We start from the raw sequence: 21,085 nt of genomic DNA, 5'->3' as shown, positions 1-21,085 counted from the left end.
GTGCTTAATAAATATTTTAAAACAGTATTAAAATGTTGAATATATTTGACAGCAGTGCTGCTCCTCATCATTTCAAATGCCAACACTTTCTAGGTCCCTTTTCTGCCTAGCAACCATTTCCCAACATACCTACATGCCCCCAGACGTTTCAGGAAAGCTGGGGCTCTTTTTTGATCCATTTTTCTTTGCCCCAGTTATGAAAATATTGTTTACATTTTTCCCCTGAGGAGTATCTTATTGGTACTCGAAGACCATACCGTGAAACCTGAAGTTGCTTTTTCTCCTTGGTAATTGGGGGAGAGGGAAGGACAGCAGGGATAGAGAAGGTTTTATTTCCAATTACTTCAGTTTTCACCCCAGATCGTTGTTTACAATAAGATACAATGCCCCTATAAGTATTTTCATACCTGTAAGGATGTTTTTCATTCTTTGCATCTGAACAGCGCTAAGGATTTTAGGCAAGAGGTTTCAGGATTTTAACTAAGATATTGTTTTCTCATGAGCCTTATTCAACACCTCATTTTCTTCCTGATCTTCTATAGTCAGGCTACATTTCTCTAATAACATCATTTTTCCTATTAATTATTATTTCGTACCTGTGAAAAATAAGCTTACACTTAATGTATGAATCTAGCATGGTAATGTACAGAAAAGCTTATTCTCTTCTTCTTGGGTAGGGAATTCTGTTTTGCAAAGCACTTTGCCATCTATTTGTTAGCTTATTTCATCCTCACAACAACTTTGCTAGGTGGACAGAACAAGAGTCATTATCTTCAGGATAAGGAAAAGGAAACTCAGAGACGTTAAGTGACTTATCCAAGGTGATACAGCACGGATAGACGTACACTGAAAATCCGGACTTCTGACTCCACAGCCTGTCCCACACAGCTCAACTTTACATAATAGGCCCTGGTTATGTCAGAAGAGAGAAGGCTGTTAGGAAGAATCAGCATGGTGACAGATGGGTAGGTGGGGAGCGGCGGTGGGGCGGGGAGTACTGCGCGAAGAGCACTCACCGCAGGCGCAAATCACTGTGCGAGCGCCGGCACGTTCAGGAAGGTAGGAGAAAGAGGCGGAGCTCTTTGTTAACGCCGTCCCCTACCTCTGTTGTCGCGCAAGCGCACTTCCTGAAACTGAAGGTCAAAGGGACTCCGAATCGCGCAGGCGTGGTTGTGCCTTGGGTCGCCAAGATGTCGTTCCCAAAGTATAAACCGTCGCGCCTAGCCACTCTGCCCCAGACCCTCGACCCAGCCGAATATGACATATCTCTGGAAAGCCGGCGGGCGCAAGTCGAGCGGTTGGCCATTAGAGCCCGGCTGAAACGAGAGTACCTGCTTCAGTACAACGACCCCAACCGCCGAGGACTCGTCGTGAGTGGGGGTTGCGGGGAGGGCCGTCCCGGCGAGAATAGGGCCCGAGTCCTGGGAGGGACCGAGAGAGACCACGCAGCGGGGCGGCCACCGCTTTCGATCAGTATCAGACACAGGTCCTCTTCCAGGCACAGAGAACAGGCCAACTCACTACCCTTTGACCTGTCAGAGGTTGGCCCTTGAGAGAACCGGCTCTGGACTCAGACCTGGCTAGGTTTGAATCCTGGTTTGATTAATTCCCGCCTGCATGACTTTGAGAAAGTTATTCACTCTGCTTATCGGCAAAAGGGGCGTAATATAGTGCTTATTGTTTGTAAGACGGTGAAGATTAGATGAGATAGAGCATGTGACTGGCCTAGCACAGTGCCTCATTCGTAAGGCATGTTCAGAAAATGTTTATATATATAAAATATTAAAGCGCTGGTGTTTACCTTTCATTTCACAGCTCATTGGGATACTGCTCTCTTCTGATGGGAATACAGTGATTCCTTCAACCTGTATCTTCTAAAGACCCTGCAGCTTTTTGAAGTTCTAGGCTTTGGAGTCAGACCCCAAGGCACTACTCATTGGCTAACTCTATTACCTTGGGCAACTTTAACTCCTCTGAATTATAGTTTCTTGATTTCATATAGAAAAGATGTGCATTCTTCATAGAATTATGAGGTTAAATAAGATAGTCAGTTTAACATTCTCAGTACATAATATATGCTCAAACTGGGAGTTAATAAGTGTGCTTTTATTAATTTTCTATACAGGAGCTGTCTGAGTAGGTTAAATACGATGTTAACAAAACAAGACTTTTACCACACGTTGCTTTGGTGTTTTAGGAAGTTATGAGGATTGAATGAGAGTTACAGTGTGCCAGGCACTGTGCTAAACTCTTTTTGAGTATCATTTTATTTTATTACATATCACAACTATTTGGATAATTAGGCTAAACTCTTTTTGAGTATTAGTTTATTTTATTACATATCACAACTATTTGGATAATTAGGCTAAACTCTTTTTGAGTATTATTTTATTTTATTACATATCACAACTATTTGGATAATTAGGCTAAACTCTTTTTGAGTATTATTTTATTTTATTACATATCACAACTATTTGGATAATTAGGCTAAACTCTTTTTGAGTATTATTTTATTTTATTACATATCACAACTATTTGGATAATTAGGCTCTACCACAGTCCCCATTTTACAGATGAGAAGACAACATGGGAAGGACAAATAGGTCATACAGAGATACCCCCTTAGCAGGTGATAGAGCAAAATTCTAACCCCGGTTTGTATAACCCACAGCATCTGCTTTTAACTAGTTGCCTGTACCGTCTCCAGCCAGAACCTTGTTAACTTGGGAAGAGGGTGCAGACACATTTATTATAAACTCACATGATTGGGTTTGATGTGTTAGGTAGTGTGATGTATTAAAAAAAAAAATAACATCACAGTCAGACCTGAAAGTGAAACCTAGATCTTCTATTTTCCATCTTTATGCCTCAGGGTAGTTTCGTTTTCTCATGTCTAAATAAAGGTAATACTACCTGTCTCTTTGGTTTTGTTGATTAAATGAGTGGGTGACACCATCATTTATCAATCAGTACATGTAAATTCTCTTGCCTAATTTTTTTTTTTCCTGAGGCAGGATCTTACTGTGTCACCCAAGCTGGAGTGCAGTGGTGCGATCTTAGCTCACTGCAGTCTCCGCTTCCTGGGCTCAAGTGTCCTCCTACCTCAGCCTCCCAAGTTCCTGGGACCACAGATGTGCACCACCATGTCCGGTTAATTTTTTGTATTTTTTGTAGAGATGGAGTTTCAGCATGTTGCCCAGGCTAGTCTTGAACTCCTGAGCTCAAGCAATCCTCCTGTCTCTGCCTCTAAAGTGCTGAAATTACAGCTGGAGCCACTGCACCTGGCCATCTTGTCTAATCTTTAAGAATAATTGATTGAGTCAGTAGGTAATTACTCAGGGTCTATTATGGTCCTATTTGATACACTAAGGTAACAATGGAGATCAAAACAGGCAAAAATTCCTGTCCTTGTAGAAAGAACTTTCTAGTGGGGGAGACAAGACACAAGTTAAAAAATTAAAATCATTTAACATGTTAGGTAGTGGTAACAGATAAGAAAAAAAATAAAGCAGGGGAGATTCAGAGTGTGTTTATGTAGTAGGGTAGGTGAGCAGCTACAATTTTAGACAGGCCCAGGGAAAGCCTCTGACAGTGGCATCTGAAAGAAATGGAGTTAGGGAGCTAGATCTCTGGGAAAGCAGTGTACTAGTCAAAGGGAAAGGCAAGTGCAAGGGCTGTTAGGCAGGAGAGTATCAGGTTAGTTGAAAAATTACTAGAAAGCCCATCGTGGCTAACGTGGAGAAAGGTGAGGGCAGAGTGGGATGAGATCATGCCAGGTCTTGTACGTCATTGTAAGGACTTTTACTGAATAGGGAGTTTCATGATCTGGACTTAACAACAAGTTCTCTCTGGCTGTTTAGTTGAGAATTGACTATGGGGGAAAGGACAGGATCAGGGAGAGTAGGAGGCTTTGTAGTAATCCATCTCTTAGTTGATAGTGGCTACCAGGGTGGTGGCAGAAGGTGATGAGAAATGATAGATTCTGGGTGTATTTTGAAAGTAGAGCCAACCAGGTTCACTGATAGATTGGATGTGGTGTATGAAAGAGGATAGTCAAGGATGACTCTAAGGTTTTTGACCAAGCGATTTTAAGAATGAAGTTACCTTTTACTAAGAACCAGGTATGTGATAAGAGGAGCAGGTGGAGTAGACTATTGGGAAATTGGTTTGGGGGATATGTGACATTTTAGATGCCTGTTAGACCATATGTCAGAGTTGAGCAGGTGGTTGGATATTAAGTCTGGAGTTCAGGGTAGAGGTATAGGGCTGGAGGTAAAATTTTGGGAATCATCAGCCGCTAGATAGATATGTAAAGTCATCTGACTAGACAGCATTGTCCAGAGAGTAAATGTAGATAGGAAAGGCCAGCAAGACCAAGGTCCAATTTTAAGAGATTGGGGAGATGAGGAGGAAAAGAGCAAAGAGATGAAGAGAGAATGGCCATAGAGTTAGCAGGAAATCCAAGCAGGTGTGGGCCTGGAAGTCAAGTGAAGAAATGATTTCCAGGAGTTTTCACCATTTCAGATGATGCCAAAAGTCCACTGGACTTTTAGTGATATCAAAGGAGGAAAACTGTCTCCCATGGTGTGTCTTTTGGAACCTCTCTTAATAACATTATTGGGCTTAAAGAACTAGCAGATTGAGACGTCTGCCATTGGATAGTCATTCAAACACATTGATAGCATAAAGGATGTAAGAATAGATGCATGAATCCTTTCAGGTATTGAGCTTTAACATCCCCTTGGACCTACATCTTGTGTCTTTACCCTCTTCATTCTTGTTGGCAGTATAAGTAATGCTGCAGAACACTTGCATGTGCTTTCACTTTAATGTGGTATGATAATGTCAGTAGTTTCTAGAACAGCCGAAGATATTTTGGGACTTTGAATCTAGTAGTGAGTGCTTATACCCTTTCAGTCCAATTGAAAGGAACAGGAACATTTCTATCATAAGGTTTTTTTGTTTGTTTTTTTTTTACTTCTGACCTGCAGCTGATTATCTCAGGGTAAAATAGTTATAATTTAGTTTGAAATATGACGGTGGAAGACCTAGTTAAATTATTTTAGTCCTGCAAATCATGACTTCTTGGTTAGGACCTTGAATATTCATGTCATACATTAAAGTCTAAAAGCTGATTTTATTTGCTTATTTTTATCTGTAGTTAATTGGAGAGACTAATTTTGTAAAAATCACTTGGGGATTTAGCTAATTAAATTTGATTATATGTTTGTGGGTAGATTTGCTGTTCATGGATAGTTACTCTAGTATAAATATATTAAAATGGACAATTATTTTGTTTTTTATTTGTTCTTTTTTTTCTTTTTATTGTTGTAGACAATTATTTTCTTAACCAAGACCAGTCTGATTATTTTAACAATTTTGAGCTTTCTACAAAACTTTTAATAGTGTGAAATGTCTGAATTAATGCTTTTAAAATATCAGTCAAGTCAGCTTAAAAAACTTAACAGTTCAGCCAGTCTACCCCCGAGCTTATTTTTGCCTCGAAAGACTATTTTGGGGATAGCATTAGAAAGGGTCCTGGAAACAAAATACAAAGCATGATAGAGCATATGAAATCTGTTTTTCTTCATTGGGAATATTGCATGGTCCATTCACACTAGACGATGAAGCTAAAAACAGTCCAGAGAAGAGTAGGTAAAAATGATAAAGGAGAAAAAGTGGCTTATCTGACAGTTTAAAGATTAGGATTCTTAAATAAACAGAAAGCTAATTGGTGATATGAGTCTTCTACATTCTGAAGGATTTGAACAAGATCATTAGAATTCAAAAAACACTAGACATGAAAGGTCTTTACTGAAGCTGTTTAGGAATATTCATGGCACACCCTTAACTGTTATAGAGAACAAAAGGCATCTGTGCTCCTTCACAAAAGTCTGGTGCTTTTGTTTCTCAATTGATCCTTCTTAAATTCTGTAACTTTTTGTTTTCATTATTTAGGTAAATCCTGCCTTGGTTCGTTGGGCCTATGCAAGAGCAAACATCTATCCTAACTGCAGAGCCACTCCTAAAAACTCACTCCTGGGAGCTGTGGTTGGATTTGGGCCTCTCATCTTGTGGTACTATATTCTCAAAACTGACAGGGTAAGTATTCATACCAGATGTTTATTTATTATTTGAGTGATAGGTTCCCTCGCTAGGGGCCAGCTGCAGTTCTTTCTCATGAAGATTGCCACCAGTGCCCCTCCCACCTTGGGGCTGTATGCTGCTTTCCCTTCCTCTCTTTTTTCCAGCGAGAGTTAAAACAGAAAGTTTTCAGTTATCTTTGTCTATTTTTTTAGTTCGTTTGTTTTTTAAAAAGATATTTATTGGGTTAAGTATTAGCAGAATACATAAATCATTTAGTGCATTTCATGTTAGCGTAAATTCTATTTATGTTGGTCACATTTTGTGAATTAATGTTAAAACCTATTAATACTCTAGGGACGGAGAAGCACAAGCTCCCTGTGTGGGAAATAGCTGTCATCAGAGGCCTGGGTGTATGACTGTAGAAAAAGCCAAGCTGATTTTGGCACCAAACCATTCTACTTTTGGCACTAGACCCCGAGCTGCAGCTCCCAGGCTTGTGATATGCCATCTAGACTGGAGCCCACTCGTCTAGCTTTGTCTTTAACTGGCTGATCTGCTTTCCCATTAGAGGTCATGTATTTGGATTATCTGGTAAATAATCTACTTAACAGAAAGATAGTCCACACTTTCTCAGAAAGTGTTTGTATTTTGCTTTCAATGTATGCTTTTTAGTGGGGTAATATATTTCTAATGACTAAAATATGAGTAAGATGTTTTTGAATAGGAGCATTTTTTTTACTGTCTCTTCAGTTCTTCAGATTACTATTTCCTCACGCACTCCGTGGGCTTTAGGCAATGGGGATTGCAATTAAGTTTGGAGTGTTTCATCCTGTTTTTCAGTTGTACCATGGATTGTGCCAGAATGCAGTTTTTCTTTTCCTTTTTATTTACTTATTTATTTTTATCTAATGTATCCAACTGGCCAAATGTATTGTTTTTAATGTACTTTTTTTCTGTCTATACAGGATAAGAAAGAAAAACTTATCCAGGAAGGAAAATTGGATCGAACATTTAGTCTCTCATATTAAGTCTGGCAATGATGACTACATGTATTACCCCAAATAAATCATCTATTAATCATTAAGAGTAGTTTATCTTTCTTAGTATTATCTTAATTGAATGTTAAAAACTTAAAACCCTAACAACAGAGAAGCAAAAGGAGCCAGTGCTGGGAATCCACAAAGGATTGGTTTGGGAACTGCCTGTGGTAACCTAACTCCTCAGATGCTCAAGTCCCTTATGTAAAATGGCTTAGTATTTGCATATAACTTATGCACATCTTCCTTGAAATCATCTCTACTTATAATACCTAATACAATGTAAATTCTATGAAAATAGTTGTTATACTATCATGTTTATTTCTATAATTTTTTATTGTTATATTGATTTTATTTATTTATTTTTTGAGACGGAATTTCGCTCTTGTTACCCAGACTGGAGTGCAATGGTGCGATCTCGGCTCACCGCAACCTCCGCCTCCTGGGTTCAAGCAATTCTCCTGCCTCAGCCTCCCGAGTAGCTGGGACTACAAGCGCACGCCACCATGCCCAGCTAATTTTTGTATTTTTAGTAGAGACAGGGTTTCACCATGTTGACCAGGATGGTCTCGATCTCTTGACCTCGTGAGCCACCGTGCCCGGCTATTGACTTTATTTAATTTCAATCCATGATTGGTCGAATTCACAGATGTGGAACCCTCAGATATTGAAGGCCAACTGTATATCCTTCTAAAACTTTTTTTTCCTCTATGCTTATATTTTTTATTTTTTTCAACAAAATGAGATCCACTGTGCATAATAATTTGTAAATTTTTGGCTCAATGATTTGTCATGAATATCTTTCCATGCAGTGACTTTTCTGCAACATTTTAAATAACTGCTAGTTTTCCATAGTTGGACGTTTCATTTTTCAATTTTATTATTATTATTTTTTTGAGACAGTCTCACTGTGTCGCCTCCTGGGTTCTAGTGATTCTCCTGCCTCAGTCTCCCAAGTAGCTGGGATTACAGGCACACACCACCATGCCCAGCTAATTTTTGTATTTTTAGTAGAGAAGGGGTTTCACCATGTTGATCAGGCTGGTATTGAATTCCTGGTCTCAGGTGATCCACCCAAGTGATTCCACTCAGGGGTGATCCAAAAGTGCTGAGATTATAGGTGTGAGCCACTGTGCCCAGCTCATTTTCCAGTTTTTTTGCTGTTATGATTAATGTAATGAACCCTCTTACTAGTGAATTTTTGTGTGTGTCCCTAACTTTTCTCATAGGATAAATTTCTGGGAGTGAAATTTCTGAGTCAGTAAGTATTCTAATGTTTTGTGTTTGGCATAAACATAAAACATAAAAGGTTTTATAATTTTATATTCCTGGGCAATGTATGCAATGCCCGATCCCTGTACTTGAACACAGTCTAAGAAGCCATACTCTTTGCTTTTCTATCCTTGCTCTGCCACATAATGGTAAAGTGACCTGGAAAGTGTTTACATTCTTTGTGCCTCTGTTTTCTTATCTTTATAACAGATGTACTAATAACACATAGTATTGTTTAATGATTTGTTACAAATAAAGTATTTAGGACAGTGGTATATAGTCTTAGACTTTACTATTATTATTTTTAAACCTGATGGATGAAAAGTATTTTAAATTTGCAATTTATTGTTAAAGTTAAAGGTTTTTTTAAAAATATATATTCTAGTTATTTATTTTTTTACTTCTTTGTTCAAATCCACTGCCTTTTTTTTTTTTTTTTTGCTCTTTTTGAGACAGGGTCTCACTTTATTGCCTAGACTGCTGTGGCACAATCATGGCTCACTGCAGCCTTGACCTCATGGGCTCAGGACATCCTCTTGCCTCAGCCTCCCAAGTAGCTGGGACTAATGCTACCACACCCTGCTGATTTTTGTATTTTTTTGTAGAGACAGGTTTCTGCCATGTTGTCCAGACTGGTCTAGAAGTCTTGGATTTGGGTTTTCTGTCCACCTTGGCCTCTTAAAGTGCTGGGATTACAGGCATGAGCTGCTGTGCCTGGCCTGTATTTCTCTCTCTCTCTCTCTCTCTCTCTCATTAAGAATAGAGAGGAGGGCTCACTATATTGCCCAGGTTGTTCTTGAACTCCTGAGCTCAAGTGATCCGCTCACTTTAGCCACCACAAATGGCTCTGTTTTTCTGATATGTCTTTTTTCTTAATGATTTTAAGGCTTAAACAGGATATATTAGATATTAATTCTTGATCATACCAGGCTTCTTTCATCAGGAGTTATTTTTGGACTCCTCGGTATCAGGAAAACTATTTACAATATATTCTTGGTACCTAAATGTTGAAAGAACGCAGTACCCAAAGGAATTTTTACTTAGTAGGATTTTTTTAAAAAACATGTTATAACATTAGGAATTATTGAGCAGTGTGTTCTCATGAGTTCAATCAGTTTTAGTACATTTTATTTATCAGTCAGGAACAATGAAATGTCTGAAATCATACCAGGAAGTGGTCTGGTGTGGACAATTGCCACCTTGTCTGAACACCACATACTACCATCTGATCAATGTACTAGCCCTGGGCACTGGGCACAGGAGCTCACTCTGGTACTATTGAGCATCCAAAACATGATGTGTGCAATGAGGAAGGTAACCAGGAACCAGATCATAAAACCCTTATCATATAGAGTTTAGACTTTAGCCTGATGGCAGTGAGAGTCACTGAAGGGATTAAGCAGGACAAATCTGATTGGATTTTCATTCCTGGAAGATCGTTCTGGTTCCTGGATGATTGCAGGGCAAGAGAGGCTGCAGGAGGACCATAATCATGTTGATTTTCAATCAGACATAATTTTCAATTTTTGAGACAGCCCTCAATGCAGAACAAAGAAGCCCCTGCCAATACCAAGATGACTCATTTGGATGTGAACTTGTTGAAAGCTTTATGAAAGTGGAAATATATTCTCTCTGTTAGTACCACTCTATGCACATGCATGAGGAGTCAGTCTTAATGATTCCTTCCCCTTTTATAACATCCTTTCCCTGTCCCTGAAACAATGTTGCTTCCCTAATAGGCTGGTTCAACTACTATGTCTTTTTACCCTTTACTGTGGATCCTGCCTGGAGAAAAAGATCACATCCATGCTCTAATTGAAATCCTACTGGGTCCAGTCTCTGATTTATTTTCCTTTTTATGTTTTCTCATTCCTAGCAGCACCTGGAAGGCTTCTCATAACTTATCATCTATCTCTATATTCTTCAGGATAATTAATGGGGTATTTGAAGAAACTAGAGATCTGCACAAGAAGCTCTCTCTATCAAATTTCCATGGTCACAAAACATGGACAGCACTTTAAAAATTACTGAAAATGTAATTCTATGCATATATTCAAAGATTCTGGATTTTCAAAGCTTTCACTGCTACTTTCTTTTGAAAACATTTTTATTTTAGGTTCAAGGGTACATGTGTAGTTTTGTTATACAGGTAAATTGCATGTTGCAGGGGTTTGGTGTACAGATTATTTCATCATCCGGATAATAAGCATAGTATCTGATAGGTATCCTTGCCCTCTACCCTCCTCCATCCCTCACCCACCTTCTTCCCTTCACCCTCCTCCCTGCCTTCAGCCTCCTCCCTCCCTCTACTGAGGGTCTATTATTTCTTTCTCTGTGTCCGTGTTTACCCAAGGTTTAGATTCCATTTATGAATGAGAACATGTAGTATTTGGTTTTCTGTTTCTGTATTTGCTTAGGATAATAGCTTCTACCTTCATCCATGTTGCAAAGGACATGATTTTATTCTCTTTTATGGCTTCGTAGTATTCCATGGTGTATATGTACCAGATTTTCTTTATCCAATCCACCATTGACTTGATTCACTTAAGTTGATTCTGTGTCTTTGCTATTGTGAATAGCACTGCAATGAACATGCAAATGCAAGTGTCTTTTAGTAGAACGATTTATATTCCTTTGCATATATACCTATAATGGGATTGCTGGGTCAAATGGTAGTTCTGAGTTATTTGAGAAATCTCCAGACTGCTTTGCACAATGGTTGAACTAATTTACATTTCTTCTACCAGTATATTTACATTTCTCTGCATCCTCACCAGCATCTGTTATTTTTTGATACACTGCCACTTTCTACCCGTGTGTGAACAGATAGAATTTTATCGTGTTTCTATTCCTCATTTAGAGGACCCACTTATACATATAAGTATGGCTAATACTTCCAGTAGTTTCCCCTATGGCTGCATTGTTCACGTTCATTTTTGTGGTTAAGATAAAGACTCCTTATTCTGCAGATACTCACTGTGGCCTGGAGAGACACGGTGCCACATCAGCTATTTGGAGAACCTTCATTTTGAGTTACCAAGAAAGTGCAGAGTGCATCAATCTCATTGCCAAGCTTCAGGATTCAAAGGATTAAAGGAAGCTCAATTCCTGACATCTGACCTCTGAATTTCCTGGAGCTGGATGGCTGGTGGAATACCTGAGGTTTCTGAAGCAAGCCTGGCACTAGAGTTCACTTGTCCCCTTAATCACAAAAAGTATCACCTTATCCGTTTTGAGTTATTTACTTCTATCACCAACTGTATTTAAAGAATTCACCTCTTATTTAATAATTAGGCTCTGAGGAATCTTGGCACTGGAGGAAGGAGGAAACTGTCTGAGGGTGCTCCATAAATCAGTATAGGAGGGACTTGGGCTGATTTCTGGTATGAAATTGTTGCGGGCAGGAGGAGAAGGTGATAGGAGACTTCTGAAGTTTTGCGTATTTAAGCACTTAAAAAAAAAACAACTTATGTTAGACTGGGCATGGTGGCTCACCTGTAATCTCAGCACTTTGGGAGGCCGAGGTGGGCGGATAATGAGGTCAGCAGTTCGAGACCCGCCTGGCCAAATGGTGAAACCCTGTCTCTAAGAAAAATACAAAAATTAGCCAGGCATGGTGGCACCCACTTCCTAGCTACTAGAGAGGCTGAGGTAGGAGAATCACTTGAACCCAGGAGGCAGACGTTGCAGTGAGCTGAGATGGCACCATTGACCTCCAGCCTGGGTGACTGAGACTCCATCTCAACAACTTACATTTTATGTTTCATATCCATTAAAACACAAAGTTTTCTTTTTTTATTTTTATTGCCGACCCCCCAAAACAAAGTTTTCTAAGGAGGGTTTTATTAATATTGTATAGAAAATGGAGAAAGCATCCAAGAGTATATTATTTTATAGGGGATGGCTTGGGTGGAGGGTAGATGGAGATGAACTGGCCAACTTCCCTGAAGCCATCTATTACAAGCTGGGCAGGCAGCTTCCCCTCCAAAATTGTGTGGTGCAGAAGGGGTGGCCCAGAAGTGATTTGGTCCTTTCAGGACATTTTTGCAGGCTGCAAGGAGGATGAGCGACTGCTGGGCTGCAGATACTGGGGATGGTTGGTTTTCTGGAGATGCTGGGGTAGAGGAGTCTATGTCCTATTGAATTCTTGTAGATGTGTAGGCCTCCTCTGTGTTGATCAAACACTTATTGAGCCCCTATCATTTGCTGAGCATTGAGGATACTAATATGAAGAAGATACACCTACTTCTTAGAGGAACTTATAGTGGACAGACAATTACAGCAGCCAGCATACACTGACTTGTGTTCCACGCACTATGCTAAACTAAGGGCTTTACACACATCTCAAAATACCTCAAAACAACCCTTTCAGGTAGGTCCTAATAGCTCCTTTATGCAGATGAGATTTAAAAGGATTAAATACTTTGCCTGAGTCCACGGAGCTAATAAGCTGGGACTTAAATCTGAGCAGCATGACTCCAATCATGTTTTGAAAGGGATAAAGACTGATGCATTGGGAAGCCAGGTACTGAGAAAGAACACCTGATCCAGCCTGGAGGGTTTAAGAGATGATACCTTAGAGAGCAAGGATTACTGTTTGTGTCAGAGGTGTTCAAACTGAAGTGACTCCATCTTGAATAGGGGCTGGGTAAAATAAGGCTGAGACCTACTGGTCTGCATTTCCAGGAGGTTAGGCATTCTAAGTCACAGGATGAGAGAGGAGGTCAGCACAAGATACAGGTCATAAAGATCTTGCTGATAAAACAGTTTGCGGTAAAGAAGCTGGCCAAATCCTACCAAAACCAAGATGGCGAGGAAAGTGACCTTTGGTCATTTTGGCTGCTCAGTATATGCTAATTTTAATGCATTTACCTGCTAAAAGACACTCCCATCAGAGCCATGACAGTTTACAGGTGCCATGAAAACATCAGGAAACTACCCTACATAGTCAAAAAGGGAAGGAACCCTCAGTTCTGGGACTTGCCTACCCCTTTTTTGGAAAATTCATGAATAATCAACCCCTCGTTTAGCATATAATCAAGCCGGGACTACAGGTGCCCACCACCACTTCTGGCTAATTTTTACATTTTTAGTAGAGATGAGGTTTCACCATATTGGCCAGGCTGGTATTGAACTCCTGACCTTGTGATCTGCCTGCCTCTGCTTCCCAAAGTGCTGGGATTACAGGCGTGAGCCACCACGCCCGGCTGCCTTAGGTTTTTTATTAAACTTCCCTTTCCTGCTCCCTTTGATACAGCTCGAATGAGTGAAGAAACAACACCAGGGCTCGTCTTGCAATCGAATTGGGAAAAAAACCACAAGGACACATGTGAAGTGGTTTTAAAGAGTGGAGAGATTTATAGGCAAGAAAGAACTGGGAAGGCAGAAGAAAGAAGCTCCCTGATACAGAGACAGCTGGAGGGGGGCTCCAAAGCCGAAAGAGGAGACCCCAAGTGCCATGAATGCCAGCCAGTTTTATGAGTAGCCTGGAGGAGGCAGTATCTGATTTGCATTGGGCTCAGGGGATTGGTTTGATCAGGCATGTCATTCATGTAGTCTGCTGAAAAAGCTGGCCTTCCCACCCTAGCCTTTTAATATGCAAATATGGTCACTGTGATGTTCTATATTCCTAGGGACATGCGGGGGCGGCCACAGTGCCAGGTACATGTGTGAACAAGGGCAAAAGGATAACCGTGGGAATAGCCATATTGGGTGGACCTAGTTTCTAATGGCCTAAATTTGCATGTCAAAGGTTGGCAGCCCAGCTCTAAGAGCTCAGGCTTTGTAAGAAAGGTTTCTGTGACATTTTGGGCTGGATTAAAATAAAAAAAAAAAAAAGAAAGGTTTCTGGAGATGCTTTAAAAAATGAAAACTTCCGGCTGGGCGTGGTGGTTCATGCCTGTAATCCAGCACTTTGGGAGGCCGAGGTGGATAGACCATGAGGTCAGGAGTTCCAGACCAGCCTGGCCAACATAATGAAACCCCGTCTCTACTAAAAAAGAAAAAATAGAAAAAAGAAAATTCCAAAGAACACATTTTCTTCTCTATTTGCCTAAAATAATTTCTTAATAACTCCTACAACACCTTGACTCTTCCTGTGCCCCACCTGAGTACAGAAACCCTGATATGGCTGGGCCTGGTAAGACTTGCCTGTAGTCCTAGCTACTTGGGAGGCTGAGGCAGGAGGATTGTTTGAGCCCAGGAATTTGAGGCTAGCTGTGCTACATAGAGAGACTCCCTGTTCCTGAACTTGAGCTTATTATGGGAGATAGTACCCCTTCCCACATTGCCCTGAAGGGTAATCCCTCACGCCATACCTCATCTCATCCCATTATATGTTATTCAAATCTTGGGAGCCTTAGGGATTTTTCACCTCTTTTCTGTACACCTTAAGAAACCCTGATATGGCTGGGCCTGGTGGGATATGCCTGTAGTCCTAGCTGCTTGAGAGACTGAGGCAGGAGGATTGTTTGAGCCCAGGAATTTGAGGCTAGCCTATGCAACCAGCCCCTGATTTGGACCAGGATCTGAGGTTGGAAACAGGGTGTGTTGGATACTGATTTGAAATTCCTAAAACAGTGGTCCGCAGCCTTGCCTGTGCATTGGAATCAACTGAGGCATTTAAAAAAAAAAAAAATTCTCAGCCTGGTGTGGTGGCTCATGCCTGTAATCCCAGCACTTTGGGAGGCCAAGGCAGGTGGATCATCTGAGGTCAGGAGTTCGAGACCAGCCTGGCTAACATGGTGAAACCCCGTTTCTACTAAAAATAATAATAATAAAAAATTAGCCGGGTGTGGTGGCATGTTCCTGTAATCCCAGTTACTCCAGAGGCTGAGGCAGGAGAATTGCTTGAACCTGGGAGGCAGAGGTTGCAGGGAGCCAAAATCATGCCATTGCACTCCAGCTTGGGCAACAAGAGCAAATCTCTGTCTCAAAACAACAGCAACAACATTCTCATATTTGGGTCTCATTGTTATTGTTTCTATTTAGTTGATCTGAGGCATGCCCTGGGCACTGCGAGTTGTGAGGTTGTTAAAAGATCCAATGCACAGCGGATCTTGAGAACCACTGTTTCTAGAGCAGGGTTTCTGAACCTCAGCACTATGGGCATTCAGTACAGTGTAGTTCTTTGTTGTGGGAGATCATCCTGTGCATTGCAGAATGTTTATCAGCATCTCTAGACTTTACTGACTAGATGCCAGGAGCACCCTCCCCAGTTGTGACAATGAAAAATGTCTCTAGACTTTGCCAGATGTCTTGGGTGGGAGGGACAAAATTGCCTCTGTTGAGCACCAGTGGTCCTAAGCCATTGGTAGTAGTCTGGGCTATGAAAGACATCTCTCAGAAAGAAAGAGAAGGTGGCTGTTATTGCACGCTTTTCTAACAACAACAACAACAACAAAATATATAAAGATGCCAAGGGGATCTGGCAGAAAATTCTCCCGTAATAGGAAGAAGCCTAATCAGGGTGCTTTCTGTTCTTTAAGGTTTTCTATTTCTAAGCAACAAGATGGCATATTTCTTGGGGAGCATGGTAGAGGAAGGCATCTTAGAGAACAGGGAATTAAGAAAATGATACAGGAAACTTTCTAGCTGATCTGAGGCACAACAAAAGGAAATAAAATCTTTTTTTATAATTAGTATGAACAATCTGGCTTGGATGAAATCTTGCCTCTAGCTAAGGAGTTGCAGCCAGCAGTGTAGCGGCAAAGTAAAAGGGCTTGGGTGCTAAGTGGATGTCAACCAGGAATGTTGCGTTAGCCTTAGAAAGGCTTTGCCACCAAATTGAGTAGAGTGAACTGAACTGGGTAAGAGTTGATATATGTGTATAAGAATAGTGTTAGAATGAACTCATATGGGTAATGCTGGGGTTTGTGAATCAAATATTTTAGTGGTTGTTTTAGTTACTGGTTGAAAATGCAGGAAGCACCCTAGGAGAAGGGGGAAGTGAGAGGGAAGGGAAGGATTTGAATAATGGTGTGTTATTAAGAAGTTGCCATGTGGGCACTTGGAGTGCAATCCCTTTGGGAGCTGCAGAGGGCCAGGGCAGAACACAAACCTCAGAGGTAGGAGGTGACAGAGCTGCTGCATTAATCCATTAATTCCTATTTGTCATGGGTTAAAGGTTACATCCAAGGTCAGTCATTCCTCAGCACTTTGGCTGAGTTCTGGTTTTGGCCTCAGGCAGAGTTGCAGGTACTGGTAATTGAAAGCAGTCCATTGGCACTGAATGGTGATTGCTGGTAGGATGTAGATGGACCATTGGCAGCCTCTGCTATTGTGGTCAGTTTTTAAACTTATTTTAAAGTATTGACTTATGTGCTAGTTTAATTTTTTTTTTTTTTTTTTTTTTTTTTTTTTTTGAGACAGAGTCTCACTCTGTCGCTAGGCGCCAGGCTGGAGTGCAGTGGCATGATCTCAGCTCACTGCAACCTCCGCCTCCTGGGTTCAAACAATTCTCCTGCCTTAGCCTCCCGAGTAGCTAGGACTACAGATGCAGGCTACCACGCCCAGCTAATTTTTATATTTTTAGTAGAGATGGGGTTTCACCGTGTTGGCCAGGATGGTCTCGATCTCTTGACCTCGTGATCCGCCCACCTTGGCCTCCCAAAGTTCGGGTATTACAGGTGTGAGCCACTGAGCCCAGCCCGATTTTTGTATTTTTAGTAGAGATGGGGTTTTGCCATGTTGGCCAGGTTGATCTTGAACTCCTGGACTCAAGCAATTTGCCTGCCTTGGTCTCTCAAAGTGCTGGGATTATAGGCGTGGGCCACTGCACCTGGCCTCCCTCTATTTATTTATTTTATTTGCTGTCTTGCCGGGGGAAGTCATGTCTTCTCCCTCTGCAATGTAATCTTGGTAAGGTCAGGAACATGCTTTTCTCCTTGACAACTATATCTCTAGTAGGATTGCCAAATTTATCAAATAAAAATACAGGATGCCCACTTAAATTTGCATTTCAGGTGAAATCCATGAATAATTTTTTAGCATGAGAATGTCCAAGTATTGCATAGGACATACTTATATTAAAAACTATTTGTGGTTTGTCTGAAATTTAAATTTAACTGGGCCTCTCATATTTTATCTAGCAATTCTAATCCTTAGGCCCTGACACATAGCTGACTCTCACTACATATTACTGAATGAAAATTTGGTAGCAGCATATCAAAATTGCCACTATGGTAACAAAGCTGGGGAAATGTGCTAAAAGTACAAAGCTGAAGTAGTGACAAACATCATTTTCCATCATATTTCTGCTCAGATTTGCCTCTCTTGTCACACCAGGAGAACCTAATCAACTCACATCCAAAGTCTTGGGCAGCCCTGTAATCTGGGAGGGATTCATAGAAAGGGAACTGGTAGGTATAGCTTCTCACACAGTGGAAATTTTGTCATGGCCTTATACTCAGGCCTTGATTTTCTTTGGCCCTTATCTCTCCAGACTGTGAGCTTCTTAAGGGGAGAGGTTGCTTCTTTTTATTCAACGCTTCATCCCCAGCATCTTCCTCTGTAGCTGGTAGTAAGGACTCAACATGTGGTTACCGAATGGATTGATAAATGAGTGAAGAGTAGGGTAACTGTGCTGGTTTGACCAGGACTGAGGGGTTTCCTGGGATGTGGGTCTTTCAGTGAAGACACTGATGCAGTTCTGCACAAATTGGGACAGGTGGTAACCCTAAGAAAATGAGTGATTCTCACTTCTTGGTGGCTGGTGTTCTTCTCTAGTATCATCATATTGGCTGCAACGTGACCTCCAAAGTTAGACAGCCTACTGGCCTGGCTCCTAATCTATTGAAAGCTGGTTGTTTGGAGAGCTCAATCATGATCCCCTGAATTTCCCCATGTCTGGATTGGCTCCTAAGAGCTTTTCCATACCTTCAGTCTCAGCTCATGGTCTGAATGCTTGGCCTTGTGGCCTGGTCTTGTGGTATCGAGCATACGCCTGGACTTGTGTTCCTAGAATGAAGGCCTCAGGCCAACCACAGGGGAAGGGGCCCTGGGCCTTGGTTCAATCTTACCAAGACTTACCTGACCTGCCAGGTTTGCTCATCAAGACCTGATTATGACCAATCACTACTTCCACAGAACACCAGCAAGTTTATTGAGTAATTAAGGTAACAACCATAGAACTTTGCAAATGTGTTTCCGCAAAAGTTCTGAGTGAAAAGTGAGTTTTCATTTTAACCAACCCCCGCCCCCAATACTACCAGAAAGCATAAGATTCTCAAGAAAGCCTCACAAATCTACTCTTAATTATGGTAGCCATGTTCCCGTCTCAATTAGGTCCTGCTGGGTTCCTGGAGTTGGGAGTAAAATGGCTCTTGAGTGGCTCCCAGCACTTGTGATAGTTCTCATCCAAACACCCGGAGGCCTTGAGACCCCACTTGGTGACTGCCAGACTGAGAGATGATTCAAACATAAATGCCTGGAGGAAGTGGGGTGGGATGAGAAAAAAAGAAGTGAGAGAGATAATAAACACATTTGATTAGATATCAAGGGAAGGTATGGGTAAGCAAAAATCTTCCAATAATAAATCAAAGATTTGTGTGCTAGCATGGTGAGGAGAGCAGGCTCAAGCCCTGAGTTGTGGCTCTGGTTCTACCATTTGTAAGCTGGTGAGACCTGGTGCAAGACTCTTAACCTCTCAGGACCTCAAGTTTTACTATGTAAAATAAAATTCAGCCCTTAAGATTCACATTGTCTTCATGGTATTATGGAACTAAGTCTGCTAGATCCAAGGGCAGACATGGGAGAATCCTGGGAATATCCATCTTTTCAGGGCCTTTCCTTACTGTGGCTATGTCCTTGTGAGGAAAGAGATACTCCCCATTTTGCAGAGGAGGAATTAAGTCTGAGAGCTGGGGAATGACTTGCTTAAGGCAACAAGTCATGGCAGACCTGGGATTTGAGCCTGTCTTTTCAGGATGCTGACCAAGAGATGGACTGGGAAAAGGAAAAAAAGGGAGAGTGGGGAGGAGAGGGAGGCAAAGAAAATGGTAGGAATGGCTGTAGCACCTTTAAAAGTCATATTTTAGAAGTGTCTGAATGGTGGATATTACACTGTCAGGAGGTTTTTGTTCACGACAGAAAGAATATGCAAATACTCTGTGCATCTTAGACATTCCACCTTCATCAGTGGCTGATTTTTCTTACCCACTGTGGCTTTAAAAACAAAACAAAACCCAAAAACCAAACTCTACAATTCTTATATGCTCACATTTGGAAATTTTTAAAATACAGACAGGCAAAAGGAAAATAATAGAATTATCTTGTGCTATAACCCAAAGCACCCATATTAATGTTTGGGGCCTAGTATATATTAACTTATTTTTGCCTAAAATAATGTGAATGTGAGTATCCCTGCCTGAGTTCCTTCCTATGACAGCCTTGATGGGAAGACTGCATGAGATCATATGGAAGTGCTATGCAAGTTATACAGCACTATTCAAGATGCAGAAAAGGCTTTCAATAAAATTCAGTATATCTTCATGCTAAAAACTCTCAATAAACTAGGCATTGAAAAAACAAACCTCAAAATAAGAGCCATCTATGACAAACCCACAGCCAACATCATACTGAATGAGGAAAAGCTAAAAGCATTCCCTTTGAAAACCAGTATAAGACAAGGACGCTCTCGCATACCACTCCTATTCAACACGGTCTTAGAAGTCCTGGCAAAGAGCGATCAGTCAAGAGAAAGAAATAAAGTCATCAAAATAAGAAGAGAGAAAGTCAACCTATCCCTGTTGCAGATGACCTGATTCTATATCTAGAAAACTCCATAGTCTCAGCCCAAAAGCTCCTTCAACTGATAAACAACTTCAGTGAAGTTTCAGGATATGAAATCAGTGTACAAAAATCACTGGCATTCCTATACACCAACAGTCAAGCTGAGAGCCAAATCAGGAATACAATCCCATTCAAAACTGCCACAAAAAAATACCTAGGAATACCCCTAACCAGAGAGGTGAAAGGTCTCAATGAGAATTACAAAACACTGCTCAAAGATATCAGAGATGACACAAATGGAAAACATTCCATGCTCATGGATAAGAAGAATCAATATCATTAAGGCGACCATACTGTCCAAAGCAATGTAAAGATTTGATGCTATTCCTATCAAAATACCAGTGACATTCCTCACAGAACTACAAAAGACTATTTTAAATTTCATATGGAACCAAAAAAGAGCCTAAATACCCAAGACAATCCTAAGCAAAAAGGACAAAGCAGGAGGCATCATGCCACCCAACTTCAAAGTATACTACAGGGTGACTACAGTCAATAAAAACTTAATCACACATTTAAAATTAACTGAAAGAGTGTAACTGGATTGTAACACAAAGGCTAAATGCTTGAGGTAACAGATACCCCAGTTATCCTGATGTGATTATTACACATCGCATGCTTGTATCATAATATCTCATGTACCCCATAAATATACATACCTACTGTGTATCCATAAAAATAATAAATAGTAAGAAAAATTTTTAAAAAGCACTATTCAGATATAAGGATCCTTATGGCCATTCCTATTGTCTCTTTGCTGACTGCTTCTTAAAAGCCTCCCTGTTTGGCTAGAGTAACAAAAGCCCCATCCCAGCTGACTTTGAAGATGGTATTGTATCAAGTTAATCACTCCAAACAAGAATAAGACATATAGATAGACCTAGGTCTGAATTATATAA

General features: G+C 40.8%; 3 protein-coding genes across 7 annotated transcripts in view; 1 reads left to right on the top strand and 2 right to left on the bottom strand.

Annotated features, from left to right (window-relative positions):
• The window catches only part of FSTL1 (follistatin like 1), a 164,574-nt gene extending 163,500 nt beyond the window's left edge, over positions 1 to 1,074 (bottom strand). For all 4 annotated transcript variants that reach the window (XM_078352062.1, XM_035274095.3, XM_078352063.1 and 1 more), the window contains exon 1: positions 1,017 to 1,074. The gene's annotated coding sequence lies outside the window, so the exon portion shown is untranslated. The remainder of the gene's footprint in view (positions 1 to 1,016) is intronic.
• A 94-nt stretch (positions 1,075 to 1,168) lies between these two features.
• Positions 1,169 to 7,171, top strand: NDUFB4 (NADH:ubiquinone oxidoreductase subunit B4). The gene is made up of 3 exons (XM_002758766.5): positions 1,169 to 1,370; positions 5,959 to 6,102; positions 7,053 to 7,171. Exons 1-3 carry the CDS (start codon positions 1,191 to 1,193, stop codon positions 7,113 to 7,115), a joined length of 387 nt encoding a protein of 128 aa, XP_002758812.1. The 5' UTR covers positions 1,169 to 1,190; the 3' UTR covers positions 7,116 to 7,171.
• An 11,303-nt stretch (positions 7,172 to 18,474) lies between these two features.
• HGD (homogentisate 1,2-dioxygenase) overlaps positions 18,475 to 21,085 on the bottom strand; it is a 54,294-nt gene continuing 51,683 nt past the window's right edge. For both annotated transcript variants that reach the window (XM_002758765.7, XM_035274092.3), the window contains one exon: positions 18,475 to 18,822. In XM_002758765.7, coding sequence (XP_002758811.1) covers positions 18,673 to 18,822 — 150 coding nt within the window. In that variant the 3' untranslated portion in view covers positions 18,475 to 18,672. The remainder of the gene's footprint in view (positions 18,823 to 21,085) is intronic.

Source organism: Callithrix jacchus, chromosome 15, assembly GCF_049354715.1.
Source record: "Callithrix jacchus isolate 240 chromosome 15, calJac240_pri, whole genome shotgun sequence".
NCBI lineage: Eukaryota > Metazoa > Chordata > Mammalia > Primates > Cebidae > Callithrix > Callithrix jacchus.
This window is presented reverse-complemented; position numbering and strand designations above follow the sequence as displayed.

Excerpts from the sequence above, each read along its gene's own strand:
- NDUFB4 (XM_002758766.5), top strand. The coding sequence starts at position 1,191 with ATGTCGTTCCCAAAGTATAAACCGTCGCGCCTAGCCACTCTGCCCCAG. Across the intron at positions 1,371-5,958 it reads CCAACCGCCGAGGACTCGTC|GTAAATCCTGCCTTGGTTCG; the intron begins GTGAGTGGGGGT and ends TTCATTATTTAG. Across the intron at positions 6,103-7,052 it reads ATATTCTCAAAACTGACAGG|GATAAGAAAGAAAAACTTAT; the intron begins GTAAGTATTCAT and ends CTGTCTATACAG.